Below are 19,482 nucleotides of genomic sequence, written 5' to 3' on the forward strand. Positions count from 1 at the left end.
GGCCCTTGGTGCAAACCCCTTGCGATGTCAAGGAGGACAGGGGTGCAGGTCCACCCCCTGTGTCCACACCTGCATCTTGAGCACTCTGCCCAGCACATTTCTGTTTGGGGACCACACCCAGGGGTACTGGGCTGGAATGGGGGCTGGAGGGTGCTACTCCCAGCCAAGTCCCGCTCAATCCTGGCCACATCCCGAAGTGATCCCTGAGCACAGAACCCAGAGTAGCCCTGAGCACTGCTGGGTATTTCCTCCTTGACTGGAGAAGGAGGGGCACTTGCATTTAGTCTTAGACCCCTGCCCCACCCCCTAAGAAACTGCTCTGAGAATTCAGGAATGAACTTTCTGGGCCCCCTTTCTGCTTCCTTCTTGCTGATCCCATGTCCCACCCCCCATATCGGGGCCAGGTCAGGGGCAGGCCAGGGAGTGTCCTGCTGGCCCTCATACTCTCCAGAGACAGGCCCCACGGGGCAAGGGTGACTCCTAGCCCCCTAGAACCTGTTTCCGACCTCCAGGACCCTCTCCTGCTCCCCCCAAGACCTGTTCCTGACTTCCAGGACCCTCTCCTGACCCCCAGAACTTGTTCCTGACCTCCAGGACCTGTTCCCGACCTCCAGGGACCCTCTCTTCACTGACAGGACCTATTCCTGACCTCCAGGACCCTCTCCTGCCCCTCAGGACCTGTTCCCGACCCCAGGACCTTCCCTTGCCCCCCAAGACCTGTTCCCGACCCCCCAGGACCCTCTCCCCCCAGGACCTGTTGCCAACCCCCCAGGGACGCTCTCCTCACTGACAGGACCTGTTCTCGACCCCCAGGACCCTCTCCTGCCCACCAGGACCTGTTCCCGACCTCCAGGATCCTCTCCTGACCCCCAGGACCTTCCTCTTAAGCACTGACTTCTAGGCCCCAGGCCCCCAGCGCAGATCCTGTCCTCACCCCTAGACCCGCTCCTGGCCCTCAGGACTGTTGAGAAGCTTGAGTCGAGCTCTGTTACCTGGAAATGGAAGATCCCTGCATAGTTCTCCTGGAAGCTCTGGTTGGGGGGCACGACTCGAGCCAGCACCTCTTCATTCAGGGTGAGAGAGGCGATGGCGGCCAGCAGCCAGCAGTCACCTGTGGACACAGCCGGGGCTGCTCAGCTGCGGGTCCCACGCCCTCCTCCACCTCCAGGGCTGGCCCCAGGGCTGCCCCATGCCCTCCCGTGCCCTGGAGGGAGCAGCCAGGGTGGTATGGGAGGGGAAGCAGAGAAATGTGTTAGTTGTGGCAGCAGAACCTTCTGCGACAGCGGCAGCCCCAGGGCCTGACAGCCCATCTGTGGCAGGGCAGCAGAGGGTCAGTACGCACAGAGGGTTTGGAGAGTGAGAGAGGGCAGGAGACACAGCGGGGTGGGTGGGGGCCCCAGATGGGGATGACGGACGGGGCCTCGGCCGTGCCAGCATGGTGCAGGGGCCCCACCGTCCCATTCACTATCACAACAGCTCTATATCACATTCGTGTGTGTCTGCTGACGGAAGACAGGAGAGGACTCAGAGGGTCCCGGGTTGATTCCCACCGGGATGGCTGAGATGCCGGGGCACCCCTGAGCGGGGCGGGTCAGCCCAGTGCCTGCCCAAACACAGCCTTGGCACCTGATTGCTCCCACATCCCCAAATTGCCACCATGCCCCCGGCTGGACTCCACTGTCTCGGGACCGAGCTCCACCCAGAAATTAACCTGCTGGAAAAATCAGGTGTGTGGGTTTGGGGACTCAAATTTCCAGGCTTTTGTGACTGAAATCCCCAAACTCTCTGAGAAAAGCCTACCTCCAGGCTACCTCTGCCCACTTCCTAGTACTTCCAGAAACCCCAGCAGTCATGCCCACACCCAAAAAGCACCATTCACTAATAAACTTAACCCCAGATCTACCACCCCCTTAAAAATTCTGTAGTTTATCTATACAGTGGAATACTATGCGACTGTTAGGAGAAAATGAAGTCATGAAATTTGCCTATAAATAGATGGACGTGGAGAGTATCATGCTCAGTGAAATGAATCAGAAGGAGTGGGACAGGTATAGAATGACTGCACTCATTTTTGGGATATGAAAAATATAGAATAGAAGACTAATATCCATGACCAGGGAAAACAAGAGTTAGGAAAACTGGCCAATGGCCAATGGTTGGAATCATCCACAAGTGTGTGTGTGGCGGAGGTAAGGTAAGATAGAGAAGTAATCTGGGTACAATAATAGTTGGGAATGATCATGTTGGACAAAATCTGAGTGTTAAAAGTAGGTAAAGGGATATTCCTGATAACCTTTCAGTATCTGTATCACAAACCACAGTGCCCAAAAGGAGAGACAAAAGGAGAGAGAGAGAGAGAGAGAGAGAGAGAAGAAGAAGAAGAAGAAGAAGAAGAAGAAGAAGAAGAAGAAGAAGAAGAAGAAGAAGAAGAAGAAGAAGAAGAAGAAGAAGAAGAAGAAGAAGAAGAAGGGGAAGAAGAAGGGGAAGGAGAAGGGGAAGGAGAAGGGGAAGGAGAAGGGGAAGGAGAAGGGGAAGGAGAAGGGGAAGGGGAAGGGGAAGGGGAAGGAGAAGGAGAAGGGGAAGGGGGAAGGGGAAGGGGAAGGGGAAGGGGAAGGGGAAGGGGAAGGAGAAGGAGAAGGAGAAGGAGAAGGAGAAGGAGAAGGAGAAGGAGAAGGAGAAGGAGAAGAAGAAGAAGAAGAAGAAGAAGAAGAAGAAGAAGAAGAAGAAGAAGAAGAAGAAGAAGAAGAAGAAAAGTGCTGCCCTAAAGACAGGGTGGGGGTGGGGTGGGGATGATGGGAGGGAAAGTGGGGACACTGGTGCTGGGAAATTGTACACTGATGGAGGGATGGAGGGATGTTGGAACACTGTATGACTGAAACCCAATCATGAACCGCTTTGTAAGGGTCTATCTCACAGTGATTCAGTAAAAAAAGATTTTTTTAAACTTTGTACTTCCCAACCACATCTCAACCTCTACAACACTAATAAACCAGTAGCTACACACCAGATTGGATGGAAGGCAACCAATCTCAATTAACCAAACATAAACACAGAAGGCTTAACCTGAAACAGTATCTTAGAAATCTCTCAGACAAAAACTTAACGTCTCTATGGTGAGATACAACAATTGACACTAATTTTTTTCTAAAGAAACATTTTTTGATCATCCTGTTAGCAAAACTATTTGATAACAAGCAATATGAAATGAATTACTGAGGGTTTGCTACAAGGACAGTCTTAACGAATGGCTGGGAAAACTGGAAGGTGCAATGGAGGTGGGATTGGTGTTGGAATACTGAATGCCTGTAAACCACAGTGTTTATATAAAGTGTAGGGGGAAAACTTACATAAGCAGGCTTTACCTATCCCGTGTAAATTCCAAAATATATTAATATAGAATTACTTTGAAAGTCTTATTAGTGACATGTGAGACATGATTATTATAATGAGATCCAAGTATAAAACTTAATAGAATATACTTCATATTCCAGGGTTGAAAACTCTGGAATAGGCAATTTATTTATTGTATTAAGTGGTTTTAAATTTCTTATTTCCACAGGTCAAAATCATATAGGAATCACAAACTGGCTCTTACTGATTTATTTTCTGATCATTCTATTTGCTATTTCTTAAAGTTTTGTTGGAATAAGCAATATAAAGTAAACTTGTTATGTGCCTAAGGGGGCAGGTTGGGATTGGGAGAGAAACTGGGACATTGGTGGAGGGACGGTCACACTGGTGGTGTTGGGACACTAAACACTTGATACAAGTGTATAATAAACAACTTTGTAAATCATGGTGTTTTCAATAAAAATTAATCTAAAAAAAAAAAAGGTTCCACGTTTCTGCCTCTCCGATCTCGGAGACAACCTTCAAGGCCCGGTACAGAGCAGCCAGAGAGAGAGAACAACGGGGAGGGCAATTGCCCTGCTCACGGCTGACCGTGTCCTCTGGTCTATCCCTGGAACCCCTACAGTGCCTGAGCCCCGCAGGAGTGACCCCAGAGCACAGAGTGAGCCCCGAGCACTGCTGAGGGTGGTTCCAAACACACAAATCAGAAACTCATGAGACCTGATGAGAACGCGGCACTGAGTTCTCTGACTCCGGCCAAGGAAGGACTGGGGGCCCTCGCTGGCAGGGAGGGGACCCCGCGGGGGTGGGGACACCTACCTATGCCTGGAGTGGACCAAGGCTCAGTACAACAGGCCACCTTCGAGCCTGTCCTGAGCATTCCACGTGTTCCCACTTGGTCTGCCCCGTACAGCTCATCCTGGACCCGGTGTTACCTGTTCCTCAGGTCACAAGATGCTCCTTTTATTTTGTGGGTGGGGCTCCCCAGAGGTGCTGAAGGCCCCTGGGCCACTCCCCGTAACATTTCAGCACTCAGGCCTGGCTAGGTTGTGCTTCAGACCATGTGGTGTTGGGGCCGTCCTGATGAGGGACCGTGCCCTGAGACCCTCCTTTTCCAGCCAACCCTCTCCCACTAACTGGGACTTCTTCTTCTTCTTCTTCTTTTTTTTTTTTTTGCTTTTTGGGGCACACCCAGCGATGCACGGAGTTACTCCTGGCTCTGCACTCAGAAATTACCCCTGACAATGCTCAGGGGACCATATGGGATGCTGGGATTCGAACCTGGGTTGGCCAAGTACAAGGCAAATGCCCTACCCGCTGTGCTATCACTCCAGCCCCGGGACATCTTTATTTTATTTTATTTTTGCTTTTTTTGGGTCACACCCGGTGACGCACAGGGGTTACTCCTGGCTCTGAACTCAGGAATTACTCCTGGTGGTGCTCAGGGGACCATATGGAATGCTGGAACTTGAACCCGAATTGGCCGCATGCAAGGCAAATGCCCTACCCACTGTGCTATTGCTCCAGCCCCAACTGTGGGACCTCTCATGATATCACTTAAAGAAAGGCATGCCTGGAGATGCCTGTGCTTCTGATTTTTATTTCTTTTTGGATTATTTGAGAATTTTCCAGAAAATTTGGAGAAATTCTTAAGCTTGGGTCTAGTGATATTCAAGAGTGGAAAGGGTTGTAGATAAAGTAGGGCTGAGGGTTAGGATTCTGACCCCTCATCTGGTCCTGCACTGCAGTCCCTGAGTGTCCACAAAGGGTGCCCAGGACGGCCTGACTCCAGGGCCATCTCTGCGCCCCATCCCGTCTGATGTCCCTGGGATTTGAGAAGATTCACACAGGATGGGCAGTTTTGGTGTTCCCAAGGTCACACTGCCCAGGCCACGGTCACAGGACAATGGTTGAGCCCATGGGGGACAGGGAGGGGGTGGAGGAGCAGGTGACGATGTGGCTGTGTGAGAGGGTGTCAGGGTTTGTGTGTGTACCTGTGTGCCTGTGTTGGGCATTGTGTGTATGTGTATGTCTCTCTGTGTGTATATATGTATGTGTGTGTGTGTATGCCTGTATGGAGGTTTATTTATATATTTGGTTTTTTGTTTTTGTTTTGCTTTTGGGGCCACACATGATGATTCTCAGGGGCTTCTCATTTTTATTTCTTTATTACTCCTGGCTCTGCACTTAGGGATCACTCCTGGCCGTGCTCAGGGGACCAGCTGGGATGCCAGGGATCAAACCTGGGTCAGTTGTATGCAAGGCAAACTCCCTCCCCACTGTACTATTGTGTATCTATTTGTAAATCTGTGTCTTATCAACATTTGTGTGACTATGTCTGCACTGGGGTTTGTGTGTGTCTGTTTAGGTGGTTGTGTGTACCTGTGAGTCTGTGTCTGTGTCGGAGATGTGTGTATGTGTATGTCCGTGTCAGAATTTGTGTATGTCAAGCTTGTGTGTGTGTGAGGTATGTGTGTATGTGTGGTATGTGTGTGTGTCAGGGTTTGTGTGTGAATGTGTGTCAGGTTTGTCTGTATGTGTGTGTATATATGTATCTGTGTATATGTGTGTATATGTATACTTGTCTATTTCAGGGTTGTGTGTGTTTCTGTGAGTCTGTTTCAGATTTGTATGTCTGTGTGTGTCTGCGTCAGGTGTGTGTCTGGGTCTGTGTGTTTCTGCAGTCCCCAGATCAGTGGCTGTGCTCCCGGGCTCCAGCCTGCTTTCCCCCGGCCACCCCGGCGGGGGCAGAGCAGAGCCATGCTCCCCGAGCTTTCCGACTGCTTCCTCGGCAAGGTTTCACAGTCCCGGGACGCTTCTGAGATGATGACACTGGCTCTGTGGGACTTTCTGAGGTCACCAGTCCTGCAAACGGGCAGCTCAGTGCTCAGACTGACTCAGTTTCCAGTCTCTGCAGGAGTGACTCATGCTCACAAAGCACGGAGGCTGTCTCATACTCCAGTTTACAAGGAACACGTTACATCTTTTTTTTTTTTTTTTTTTTTTGGTTTTTGGGTCACACCCAGCGATGCACAGGGGTCACTCCTGGCTCATGCACTCAGGAATCACCCCTGGCGGTGCTCAGGGGACCATATGGGATGCTGGGATTTGAACCCGGGTCGGCCGCGTGCAAGGCAAACACTCTACCCGCTGTGCTATCACTCCAGCCCCCACGTTACATCTTTGATTTGGTCTTTGTAGAAGTCTCATGAGTTGCTTAGCCTTCGTATTGCACCATTTTGGGATAAAGATCAGGAATTCTACACACTGGATCACTGCTAGTTCTAGTAGACAAATCCTCTGGATTCTAATCTGGGGTTTCATTTAAAAACTGTACCTTGGGGCTGGAGTGATAGCACAGCGGGTAGGGCGTTTGCCTTGCACGCAGCCGACCCGGGTTCGATCCCCGGCATCCCATATGGTCCCCCAAGCACTGCCAGGAGTAATTCCTGAGTGCAAAGCCAGGAGTAACCCCTGAGCATCGCTGGGTGTGACCCAAAAAGCAAAAAAAAAAATTAAATTAAATAAAAAAATAAAATAAAAACTGTACCTTGCTGGGCCCAGACAGATAGCACAGGGTTTAAGGCTATCTTAAATAGGTACACAGTAGTATATGTATTGTGATATTTATGTAAGTAAATACCATTTATTTATGTGTGAATAATAATATTATTAATTTATTATTAAATTATAATTATTATCAAATCTTTTCATTATTATTAAATTATTATTAAAATAATATTACTATATAATAATACACATAATTACATGCTATGCCTTGCATGCAGCGGACCTGAGTTCTATTCCTCAGCACCACCTGGCCCTCAGAGCAATACTGGGGTGGTCCAGGAAATACCTGGCATGAAGGCCCTGAGGAGCATCGCATACTCAGGCTCCCGCATAAACACCCCAGACCTCCTGAGCACTGCACAGAAGACCCACAACAAAAATAAACCAACAAAAACCATATCTCGTTCAAGATTTCTTTTTGTTAGGAGAATCTGATTCCTTTAACAACCCCACTAGGAATCTCCAACTGCAATTCAGTCCTAAAACTAAGGGGTGACAAGCCAGGGGGTAGTTTCCCAAAATCCTGTGTTGCATTTTAATAATTGAATGCCATGAATATTACAGCACACACCTCAGGGCTTTGGAGTGCATGCCTAGCAGGCGAAGGCCCTGAGTTCAATCCCCAACTATGACTGGAACCCTGGACTTGGTTTGTGAGCCTTCCCCCCTAAAAATAAAAAAAGCACCATGCTTGTCATTTATAAAGGAAGCAGAAAGCTGGTCTTGTTACACAGACAATGGCACCAGATCACAGTAACAGCAAGAGGAAGCAAGCGTCAGATGCGTCTCACAGTGCAAGAGTCAAAAAGATTCGTGTTCTGTTTTGAAAACGATTTTCATTGGCAGCCCTGGTTCTGGAGCCGGGAGACGCAGTCAGAGCCCCCAGAAGGGAGAGTTAAAGGCTACTCAGAGGTCCAGATTCCTAATCAAGTGGAAAAACATGAAATTCTCTTTTACACTTCCGGTTCCCTCACTCTTTCCTCACCTCACAGGGCAAAATATTTTTATCTGAGTCTGGTAATTCCCTATGTTTATTTATTTAGCATTTGCTCACAGGAGTTTTCTCACAGACAAGAGCTGGACAAGGATTCCATTAGTTAATGCTCACGAGAATGTTAGCTAGGTGCCAGGCTCTGTGCTCAATGTTTTATTGCCAAGGATGACCATGTAACCACCTTTTCCCACCACAGAATTCTTGGAGCGAGATTACACTCATGACCCTCTGTCAAAGGTGCCAGAACTGGGTCCAAAGAGACTGGCTCACTCTCCCGAGGGTCTCAGATAATGATGGGATTCAGAGGTGTCTGAGAAAAGTGTGTGCTTGACCTCTGAATCAGGGTTCCTTAAGCTTTTCCGCCATGACCCCTTTCTCCCAAGAAATCTACATGAGACTCTGGGAAAAGAGGTGTATAAGATAGGTATTCAAATCAAACACTTACTGAAAATAAACCATAAACTACTATTAATTTATTTTGGTGATCTGGACCACACCCGGCAGTGCTCAGGGTATCGTGTGCTTTGCCCGGATAGAATGAGGGTCGGGCAAAGAGGCAGCATGCAAGGGAAATACCTTACCTCCTGCACTACCTGGACCAAGAAATTTATTTTTAGGCTTTTGGGTCACACCTGGTGATACTCTGGGGTTATTCCTGGCTCTGCACTCAGGAATCATTCCTGGTGATCTCGGGGGACTCTAAGGGACGCCGGGGATCCAACCAAGCTGGCCACATGCAAGACAAATGCCCTACCTGCTGTACTATCACTCCATCCCCAAGAAATTTATTTTAGAAAAACGTAATCTCCTCCCCCATACCAAGCAGTGTTCAGGGGCCACTCCTGGCTCTGTGCTCAGGGGCAACTCCCTGTTCTGTGCTCATTGTTGCAGCCACTGCTAGAGGTGAAGAAGTGCCTTTCCCTCTGAACTATCCAGACAAACAAATTTTAAAGATTTTTCCTGACCCCACCCTTCCTTACATTCAGTTAAGTGATCCTTTATGGGGACACTTGGTCTCCTCTGCCTATAGGTGTTGACTTCTAATTCACCTAATTCATAAATTCCACTGGCATTTGTCCAGAGGCTGACTGGGATTACAGCTGAGTGTTCAGTTGGGGGGGCAGGGTTCTCTCCCTAACTTCCTGCTGGCTCCTTCGGCACGGTCTTTGCAGGCTCAGGATTTCCTCCCAGCAAGGAAAGCTCTGCCACAACCTCTCCCAGTCCCACGTTTCCCAGCTGAGGGTTCCGGAAGCAGGGATTAGGAGCAGCACCCCTGAGTGACTCAGAGATGAATGGGTCATAAATGCCAAAGTTATGACAGAGGCAGAACAAATGAACACATCTGATCAGGTTATGTGAACAGGAATTGGGTGCCAGAAACAATAAATAAATGCCTGTGTGGAACTTGAAAAAAACGACAATCGCCACTGATTGGACCAACCATTGTGTAAGTTAAATGAAAACTGTTCCCTGCTCCAAGAAGCGAGGTAGTCTGTATTGAGTGTGGACTGCACTCGGGGCTCAGGCCTTTTTAGCAATAGCCTAGTTGAGTCCGCATGCGTAAAGAAACGAGGTCTCCCTCGTACTTCTCCAGGGCCACCTGTTTCTTGAACCAGATTTCTGTGACATTCCCATCCAATCCTCAGCTCGCTCTGTCATGCTCAGACTATCTGAAAATGACCTTGGAAAATTTGTCTCTGGACAAGCTTGCAGAGACTTCTCTCGGAGGAGAGGCCTGGAGCCAAGGTACTCCTGCTGGAGTCTGTTCACTTGTCCTGCTGAGTGCTGCTTGGGTCCGGCTAGAGTGAACCGAGTCCCAAGGAGGATAAGTGGGGTAACTCCAGGGCTGACCGGTTTGCGCAGGAGAAAGCCCTCTGTCCAAGGGCAAAGTCGCTTTAGTCTGGGTGGCTGCTGATAACCTTCTGACCCTTGCTTGGTCGGCGTAACTTGGTTGTCACAGAGATCTAAGAGCTGGATTGTGGTGGGGCCTGATTCTTCCTGTTGCCTCTCCGTGCCCAGTCTCTGCTCCTCGTCCACTCTGACCCAGAGCAGCCCTCGGTGGAGGAACTCTGGACTCCAGGGCGTCTGGCTGCTGTGGGGTTGGCCAGTGGGGACCGCAGGAGAGCAGAGGGCGGGGCTGCGGGGAGAAGGGAGGGCGTTTGTTCCCTGGCTCCCTGTGGGTGAGTGTGGCTTTAGCTGTGACCCTGGGTTCCAGGCACTTGTTGCTCCTTCACAGTCCCGTTGGTCTGAGCTCTAGAATCTTGAAAGCTGCCTTTGGCACATAGATCAGAACCTCCTTCTGGAAGAGCTTTGGTAAAGCTGCTTCTTGAATTTTTCTGACACAGATTACATCTAAGCGTTCAAAATGTCTCTACTTGGGGCTGGAGTAGTACGGTGGGTAGGGCACTTGCCTTGCACATGGCCGACCTGGGTTTGCTCCCTGGCATACCCCCCTCTCCCCCACCTCACAGTTCCCCCAGCACACCAGGACTGATTTCTGAGTGCCGAGCAAGGAGTAACCCCTGAGCATTACCAACTGTCACCTCAACACAAAAACAAGACAAAAAATGTTTCTACTAGTGTGGGGTTGCCTTGTCATCCTTATTAACCAACTAAGCATGTCTTGTTCTGAAGGGCTCCTACCAGCATTTACCCCTGAAAAAGAAGGCCCTGTTCTTAGTCAGAAAAACCCATCCTCAAGGGCCAGAGATATAGTACAGGGGTTAAGGTGCTTACCCTGCATCCTACTGAATCCAGATTCAAATCCCTGATACCCATTATGGTCCCTGGAGAACAGCAAGGGGTCACTCTTGAGCACAATACATTTATGCCATCCCATGAAATAACAAGATTTAAAAAGTTTTGGAACTTAGCTTCTTCTAAAGTTTACATGGAAAAAACTGCACACGAAACACAGTCAGGAAATAAGTTAAAAGGGAAGAGATCGATCAGACAGGAACACACCTTGTAAAGCTACTCTAATTATAGGTTGGGGAGATAGCACAGGTGCCTGGTGCTGACTGCAGGAGCCTAGTTCGATGCCTGGCACCAGGTGGCACCTCCAGCACTGCCAGGTGTGGCCTTGAGGCCCCCAAGCACCACAGGGGTGGCCCAAAGACCGTAGACAAAAACCCAAGAGGGATTCACCTTCATTCATCATAAAAGAAATATGAAGTCAAACTACACGGAGGTATCACTTTCACCCTCTGGACTGCAGAGATCAGCTGTGTGATTACCTGGAGAGGCAGCGGGGACTCTCCTCACAGCTCACCAGCGAGCCCAGGGACGAGGGCACCGACTGCATCTCACAGAAAGACTAGAGACAAGCTAAACGTTTGTCCATAGAGGCAAAACGAATCCATCCCTCTCTACAGGGAAACCTGGGGAGGGCAGAAATAAGAATGCTCTCTTTGTTAACGGGACCCGTTGGCAAGACATGTGAAGTAACACAAAGCAAGGCCCCAAAGCGTAGGGGCGGCCAGCAAGAGCGCCACGAGGGAAAATGAAAAGTAGATAAATAGGACAAAGGGGTGGCATTGTCCCGGCCCCTTTGGAAATTCAGATCTCCATAGTCTGCTGTTATTTTTAGCTGCTTTGCAATGTGTCCCGTGCACTGAGAATGTGGTTTTATTACCATACACCCACGTCCGCAGCCTGTAACAGGTCACTGGTTACATCCCTACTTACCATTTGCTTAAAGCCTAATGTGTTATTCGCAATGAAAACTATTATATTTTCTGCAGGTCATCCATAAGAACGGGTTCCCAATCGGCGAGATTATAATCAGTGAGACTGTAGTCACTGAGTCTGGAAACCCCAAAGTGTGCTCCTTCCTTGTGAAGGGCACAGACATTCCTTGAAAAGTGGGGTGACACGCCCAGAGAAGTGGGAAATGCAGTGTGGCTAGAAATGCAAAGTGGGGAGGGAGACGCTTCCCCAGTGTTCCCCCCACCCCCCCCCCACACTATACACAACACATGCCCTCCCTGCTGACATCCCACGCTGGCCCACGGAGCAGGCTGTTAAGGCCTTTAGCAGCTGTCCTGCCCCGCTGTTCTCCAGCAGCTGGGATGCCGGACACCCGAGCTTCCTACTGGCTAGGGGACAGCCCTCACCCCTGCCTGAGGACCCTTGGGAAAGCGTCTGTGTCTTCCTCCCATTCCTCAGACTCCCATACATGCTTCTTTGTGTACTGACTTCCCTCCAGAATAGACGGGCTTTCTTCACAACACTTGAGTTTGGCTGAGAGAGGTTCTGGCTGGGGCCTTAAATACCGGGAGGAAGTAAGGCTTATATAAACACCAACATGTGGGGCCCGGCTTATGCCCTGACTCCCCGCCTCTCCCCTGCCTTTCCTGTCCTGGTAGCCACACAAGTCTGCTGTGGTCATCGTGGAGCCCAGGACCCCAGAGAGCCTGGGCTGGTCCTTGGATGCCTTTGCGACAGACTCTGCCTGCCCAGGAGGAAGCCGGTGGCCTGGCACAAATCCCCCAGCAGGCAGCTGTTAGCACATCTGTCATTCAAGGCGGCAGACGAGGCCGTCCCCTCCCCGACAGGCCCCTGAGGTTCTCAGGTCACTGAGGGTCTGAGTGCAGGCCAGACCCACTGGCCATTCCCACGTCCGGCTCCCACACCAGCTAGGCCTCTGTCCCTCCTTCTGCCCAGTGAAGTGGGAACTGCAGTGACGAGGTCACAAAGTGGGGAGGGAGACGTTTCCCCAATGTTTCCATCCTCGGGGCCAGCACAGGTAGGAGCGGCTGCTGACGGAGGCTGGGCCTTCCTGTCCTGCCTCCTCCCAACGGCCACCCGGATGCCCCAGCTGAGTACAGCCTGGTCGGGTCGGGGCTGCCACTGGCGGGGACGTCAGGCTGCTGCCATCCCCCGCACGCCTGCCTGAAGTTGGCACTAAACCCAGGCTTAGTTCCCATAAACACTAGAAAAATAATTTTAAAAAAATGTATTTTGTGGGGCTGGAGCAAATCATGCAGCAGGTAGGGCGTTGGCCTTGCATGCAGCCAACCCAGGTTCAATCCCCAGCACCCCATAGGGTCTCCTGAGCCTTTCTCGAATAATTCTTGAGCACTGAGCCAGGAGTAAGTTAAGTCCTGAGCAGCACCAGGTATGGCCCAACACCCCCTTGGTCAAATTATTTCGTTTTTGTCTCTGGTTTTGGGCTACACGCAGCAGTGCTCAGGACTGACCCCTGGCTCTATCCTCAGGGACCATATGGGATGCTGGGATTAATCCCTACAGGCTGCATGCAAGGCAAGCACCTTACGTGCTTGGTATACCACTTATCCAGCCTTTAATTTAATTTTTTTTTTCTTTTTGGGTCATACCCATTGATGCTCAGGGGTTACTCCTGGCCCTGCACTCAGGAATTACTCCTGGCAGTGCTTGGGGGACCATATGGGATGCTGGGAATTGAATCCGGGTCGGCTGCGTGCAAGGGAAACACTCTACCCGCTGTGCTATCACTCCAGCCCCTAATGTTTTTTTTTAAAAAATTACTTTTGGTGAGCTCCGTCGCAGTGGGTGCTGCGGGTGACCATACCTGTCCCTGCTGGCCGGGCTGGGGGCCGGGGGAGCATTTGGGGCTGGGGGCTCAGCCAGAGCCGCGCGTGTGTCAGCCATGCTCGAGTCAGCTCTCCGGCCCGAGACTCTGCTCCCCTCACAGTGACCCCCTCACCGCACACCGGGGTCAGCCTTAGAAAGCAGAGGCCTGGGAGGGAGGCGTGGATTTCCGTGGCCAGTGTGGCACTGAGCACAGAGGGGTCAGGAGTCCTGAGCGGGTGGGGGCGGGGAATTCAGCTCCAGGGGAAAACATAATTTCCTTATAATGGACTTGGGTGAGCCCGAGGGTCCCCTCCTCGGGATCCCCGGGAGAAGGTGTGGCCAGCGGGAGGCAGAGCTCTCACCCAGGCTCCATGTCCGGCTGCATTTGCTCACCAGCCAGAGCCCTTTTCTGCCTCCCAGAAGCCCCCTGGGCAGCCCACCCTCACGGGGCCTCTCTCTGGCTCTTGCCTGTCCTCTAGGTCCCCTCTGGTTGCTTGTTTGCTCCTCCAGCCCAGTCCCTAGGGCCCCCCGCCGCCCCCGCCCTGTTGTTTTCCTGGGCTTCCTTCCCGTCCACTCCACACTGTCCAGGCTCCTTCTCTGCTTCACAGTGCCAGGAGGAGGTCTTGTTAGCTGCTTTCCAGCTTCCAGGCATGGGGTCCAAGGGGCCCCCAACTCCCGAACTGGAAGGAAGAAGAGGGGAAAGGTCCCCAAGCACGACTCCGGGAGGCCCCCAGAGGGAGGTGGGAAGGACCCGCCACAAGGGAAGGATCTGGTCAGCACCTAGGAGCCTACTCGTCCAGTGGCCCCATCTGTCCCGCAGAGGCGGGGGCCGGGCAGGGCGCAGTCCCCACTCTCCTTGTCTCACCCCCTTTCTGCCTGCTCGCCCCTTCCCCTTCACCCGCTGCGGGGTGGGGGGGGCAAGGTCCATCCCAGAATAGCTTCACAGCCCTGGGCAGTCTGTTCTAGTCACTGCACAGAGGAAAGGGGGGGGAGGGTGTCCCACTGGCTGTAAGGAATCTGTCTCTGGAAACTCTTGGGGGGAGTGAAGTGGCTCCTGGCGGGGTGAATGAGGAGAAGAACAAGCACGGAGGCAGATACTAGTCACTGACCAAAGCTCCAGAGGAAGCCCTCGGCAGGCATGCTGCCCGCCCCCTCCTGGACCACCCGCCCCTCAGGCTGCCCTGGAGTGCGGCGGGGGGGGGGGGGGGAGCTCCACAGCATCTTCATCTGCTTCCCCTCAAGAAACCCACAGCAAGATAGGGCCAGAGAGAGCTAGGGAGTTTGCCTTGCATGCGGCCGGCCCTGGGTTCGATCCCCGGCATCCCCTGAGCCAGTCCTGAGTAAGCCCTGAGCACTGCTGGTGTGGCCCCCAAACAAAAGCAAAGAAAAACCACACTGCAAGATCCAGGGGGTCCTTTAGGGGCCAAAGCACCTGCACCTTCTGACTCGCCTGGTTCTCTCTCCTGGAGGGCCCTTGCTATAGAACTGTCACCCATTCTGTCACCACGGGATTGTCACTGTTTCTGTAGCCACAGCAGGATCCAGGGCCATGCCCGGCAGTGCTCAGGAGCAACTCCCACTCTGTGCTCAGCAGCTGTTCCCAGCAGTGCTCAGTGTCGGGGGCTGAACCCAGGCCTCTTGCACGTGCTCCAGCCCTTTGAGCTGCTTCCCTGGCCTGGAAGCCACTTTGGCATAACAGCCCCCCAGGACGCCCCTCCAAGTCCGCACCCCACAGCCCCTTTCTCTAACGTGGGGACCGGGGCCTGCTGCACCCTACTCAAGGCCCGCGTCTGCCTCCGTGAAAGCCTCAGTGTCTTGGCGGGGTCCACCCCCTCCCGGGCCCACCACAGCCTCCCTGCATGGTGTTCACTCGGGGCCCACCCTGACCCCCTCTGAGCACTCCCAGGCAGAGCTGTGAATGGCTCCTTTCAGCTCCTCGGAGACGCTAAAGCCAAGGGCCTGCCTGTACATTTCCAGGCTCCGGCCTGCGGCCTGCGGCCAGCTCTGTGCACAGGTGTCTGGGCCCGTGGCTGCGAGACGGCTGGGGCGGCTGGAAAATTCTCTCAGAGGGGAGCAAAAATATTTGTTGTGGGCTCCCTCCTCCTCTCCCTCCTCCTTGCCCTTCCGCCACACACACGGAGGGAGCAGAGATCCAGGCTGTGCTGGCTCCCGCCCGTCTGGCCTGCTGTGGCTTCGGCACCTGTACCTGTCCCCAGTCTCACACACACACATGCTTGTGTGTGCTCTCGCTCTCTCTCTGTCTCTCACACGCACACACTCTGCCTCACGCATACACTCTGTCTCTCACTCATGCTCTGTCACATACACACACACACACACACACTGCCTCTCACAAACACTCTGTCTCTCTCATTCATACTTCTGTCACATACACGCACACTCTGTCTCTCTCTCACACTTTCCTCCTTCATACACACACACAGTCTCTCATACTCTCCTCTCTCTCTCACTCTCTCCTCTCTCTCTCTCTCTCTCTCTCTCTCTCTCTCTCTCTCTCACACACACACACACACACACACACACTTACTTTTTTTTTCCTTTTTGGGTCACAGCCGGCACTGCACAGGGGTTACTCCTGGTTCATGCACTCAGGAATTACACCTGGCGGTGCTCAGGGGACCATATGGGATGCTGGGAATCGAACCCGGTCAGCCGCGTGCAAGGCAAACACCCTACCCACTCTGCTATCGCTCCAGCCCCCAGACACACACACACTTTTAAATTAACTTTTGGCCTCTCAAGCAGTGCTCAGAGAGCCAGCCTGAGGATGTGGTCACGTTGTGTCATGGTGTGGGGACCACCAGAGCCACACCTGGTGATGCTTGGAAGACCAGTCAGTACCCGGGGTCAAAACCCAGGTCTGGTGCCAGGGAGGCCTTGTGCCTGAATCCCCGCACAGTCTGTCCAGCACCGCACACGCACATCTTTTTAAAATACCAACTGCAAAAGGTCTCCAACATGGAGAGAGGACAGACAGCACGGGGGGGGGGGGGGCGGGATCAGCCTGGCGCCCCAACGGGCAGCCCTCCCTGTTGTTTGTTCTTCTCCTACGTCCTGACCTGCGGGCGACCCTCCTGCCCACGGGCTTGTTTGTTCACGGGGTTGGCCTCAGCGGACAGAAGGGCCTCGCTCTCACGTGGATTATTGCAAGTCCAGGCCAGCCACAGCCCTGCCGCTCGGGAGAAACGTTCCCCATCCCTGTCAGCTGCCAGACGAATGAAAATGAGCGTGATTACTCGGAATCCGGACTCCTACCAGAAATAACCCCGTCCGAGGAACCAAGCCACACAAACATGTAATCAGACAGCACCTGTGTACTGAGTCACCGCTTGTCGCCATGGGCCGCCCCCCCTCCGTCTCCTGGACGCCCCCACAGCCCTTCTCCCGTCCCTGGTCCCTGCTGTGGCCCCGAAGTATCCATGGCCTTGGAGAGCGCCCCCTGCAGCATCACTACCCACATCCTCTCCCCCTATTGTCTGTCTGGCCTGGGACGCTGCAGGGAAGCTGGGGGCTTCCCTTCTCCCCTGCAGAAAGAGCCAAAGCTTGGAGGGAATGGATGGTACAAAGCTTTTCAAGTCTGAACAGCGCAGAGAGGGGAGAAGTGTAGCGTCGGGGTGCTTGGCCTGGACCTGAGCAGCTGGGAGGTGAGAGCACCTGCAGGGTCAGGGAGGTCAAGAGCAGAGACGCCCAGGCACACGGAGAGGGCAGGCTGGCACAGGTGCCAGGAGTGGGGAGAGGACTGAGGACGGAGATTAAGTGAGACTCTGCCCATTCAGGGTCTGCACTGAGAGCCCTGAGGCATTCACTGGCGTGTCTGGTTTTTATTTTGTTGTTTTGGGGATCACCGTAGGGGCTGATGCTCAGAGGCTATTCCTGGCTCTGTGCTCAGAAGTGACCCCTGGCGATGTCCGAGGGACCATAGGTGGTGCCGGGGATTCAAACCAGGATTGCAGCTGCCTCAGTGGCATGGAAGGCAAGGGCCTCCTCCCTGCTCTATCTCTCCGGCCTGACTTGTTTTTATTTCTTGGCTTGTGGTCCATACCCAGCAGTGTTTGGGGGCCACTTCCAGCAGCCCTCAGGAGACCAGGTCGTGCCGGGGATGGAACCTGGTAGATTGTCACCAAACAGAACCAGGGAGCCTTGAAATGGGCCCAATCAGCCCCACAGCTTCCTTGAGTCTCTGTGTTGGAAGGTTCCAGAAAACTGTATTCCCCCAACTGCCATGGCTGGGTCTGAGTGGCTGGGAACCCCACTGGTGAAGGACGGTGGTCATCAGTCAAGAGGGTGGCACAATGTCTTCCAGAAACAGTGGCTATACTACTTCTTCTAGAACCTGGCACCTCTCCCTGGGTGGAATCGGACCTGGCAGGCTCCCCCTGCCTCAGGGAGTGGCAGGTGAGAATCAGGTCTTCCAAGTCGGCTCCCCAAAGGCGGGGTGTCCCCAAACTCTGCCCCCCAGCGCATGCCGCTGTATGAGAAGTTCAGCTGCTGCAAAGCACACGGTGCAGAGATCCAAGAGCCCCGCTAACCCAGCCTCCAGCCCTGCAGGAAGCATGTGGCAGAGGGCTGGGTGGACCCCAGGAGGCCTCATGTGAATGAAAGTCCCAATCCCCCACTCACCCTTCAGAGGCTGTCCTCAAGGAGGGCATGCCTGCAGTTCCAGCACTAGCCACAGGGGGCACTGTGCCACACAGAGTATTCCGTGTGTCTGCGTGGGCTGGCGGAGTTCAGCTGCATGGGTTGGTCCCCGCTATGTGCCTATGTGTGTCACTGGGGACGGGTGAGTATGTGTGAGTGTGGTGGTGTGTTTATGTATTGTGAGTATGTGTGCATGTGTGTGTGTGGGGGGGGGTGTGTACATCTGTGAATATGTGTGCATGTGGGGGGATGGGAGAGTATGTGTGTGTGAGATTGTGTGTGGGGACTGGTGGTGTGTGTGAGTGTGTGCACGTATGTCACTGTGTATATGCATATGCAGTGTGTGCATGCCTCTGTGTGTGTGTGTGGTTGTGTGTGGTGTGTATGTGTATCAGTGTGTCCATGTGTGTGAATGCATGTGTAAGATTCTGTGTGGTGTGAGTGCATGTGTGTGTGAGTGTATGAGTGTACATGCCTCTGTGTGTGAGTGTATGTGTGGTATGTGTGGTGTGTGAATGTATGTGTGTACGTTTATCAGTGTGTGCATGTGTGTGAGTGCATGTGTGAGATTCTGTGCGATGTGTGTGCATGTGTGTGTGAGTATATGAGTGTACATGCCTCTGTGTGAGTGTATGTGTGGTTGTGTGTGGTGTGTGAGTGTGTGTGAGTGTATAAGTGTACATGCCTCTGAGAGTATGTGTGTGTGTGAGTGTATGTGTGGTATGAATGTATGAGTGTGCATGTTGTGAGTGTGTGGTGGGTGTGCATATCTCTCTGTGAGTGTGCATGTGTATGAGTGGTGTGTATGTATGTATGAGTGTGCATGTCTCTGTGAGTGAGTGTGTGTGTGTGAGTGTGCATGTCTCTGTGAGTGTGTGAGTGTGTGTGTGTGGGGGGGGTGTAGGGGGTGTCCCGGGAAGGGCAGAGCCGTCAGGGAGAGATGCCAGCATCAGCACACTGCCAACAAGCCCAGACGCCCAGTCACTGTGTCCCCAGGGCACCCGAGAACCTGAGCTGTGCTCCCCAGATCCGGGAAGCTGGTGAGACAGCAGCTTCTGGGGGCGCAGCAGAAGTGGGGGAGGCTTCTCTCCCCCTGAGCTCCACTGGGGGAGGGTCGGGGCGTCTCTCCCAGGGGCACAGTAATTCCCCTCTCCACTTTCTCCTTGTACAGCAGGAGGCTGGAGGCCCGCCCACCGCGCCCCTCCCTGTGTGGCTGCTTCCGCCACAGGTGCCCCTTCCCGCTGTGGCTTCATACCAGCGCAGCCCTGGGGGGAGGGGGCAGGCTCTGGGAGGGAACAGAAGCCCCCCCCCATGCCTGCCTCATGGCTGCTCATGACGCCCCTGCCGGAAGC

At 53.0% G+C, this 19,482-nt stretch overlaps 1 protein-coding gene across 1 annotated transcript in view; it reads right to left on the bottom strand.

Annotated features, from left to right (window-relative positions):
- CAPN2 (calpain 2) overlaps window positions 1-19,482 on the bottom strand; it is a 56,298-nt gene that overhangs the window by 24,708 nt on the left and 12,108 nt on the right. The window contains exon 3 of the mRNA XM_004605413.2: window positions 993-1,111. Coding sequence (XP_004605470.1) covers window positions 993-1,111 — 119 coding nt within the window. The remainder of the gene's footprint in view (window positions 1-992; window positions 1,112-19,482) is intronic.

Source organism: Sorex araneus, chromosome 9, assembly GCF_027595985.1.
Source record: "Sorex araneus isolate mSorAra2 chromosome 9, mSorAra2.pri, whole genome shotgun sequence".
NCBI lineage: Eukaryota > Metazoa > Chordata > Mammalia > Eulipotyphla > Soricidae > Sorex > Sorex araneus.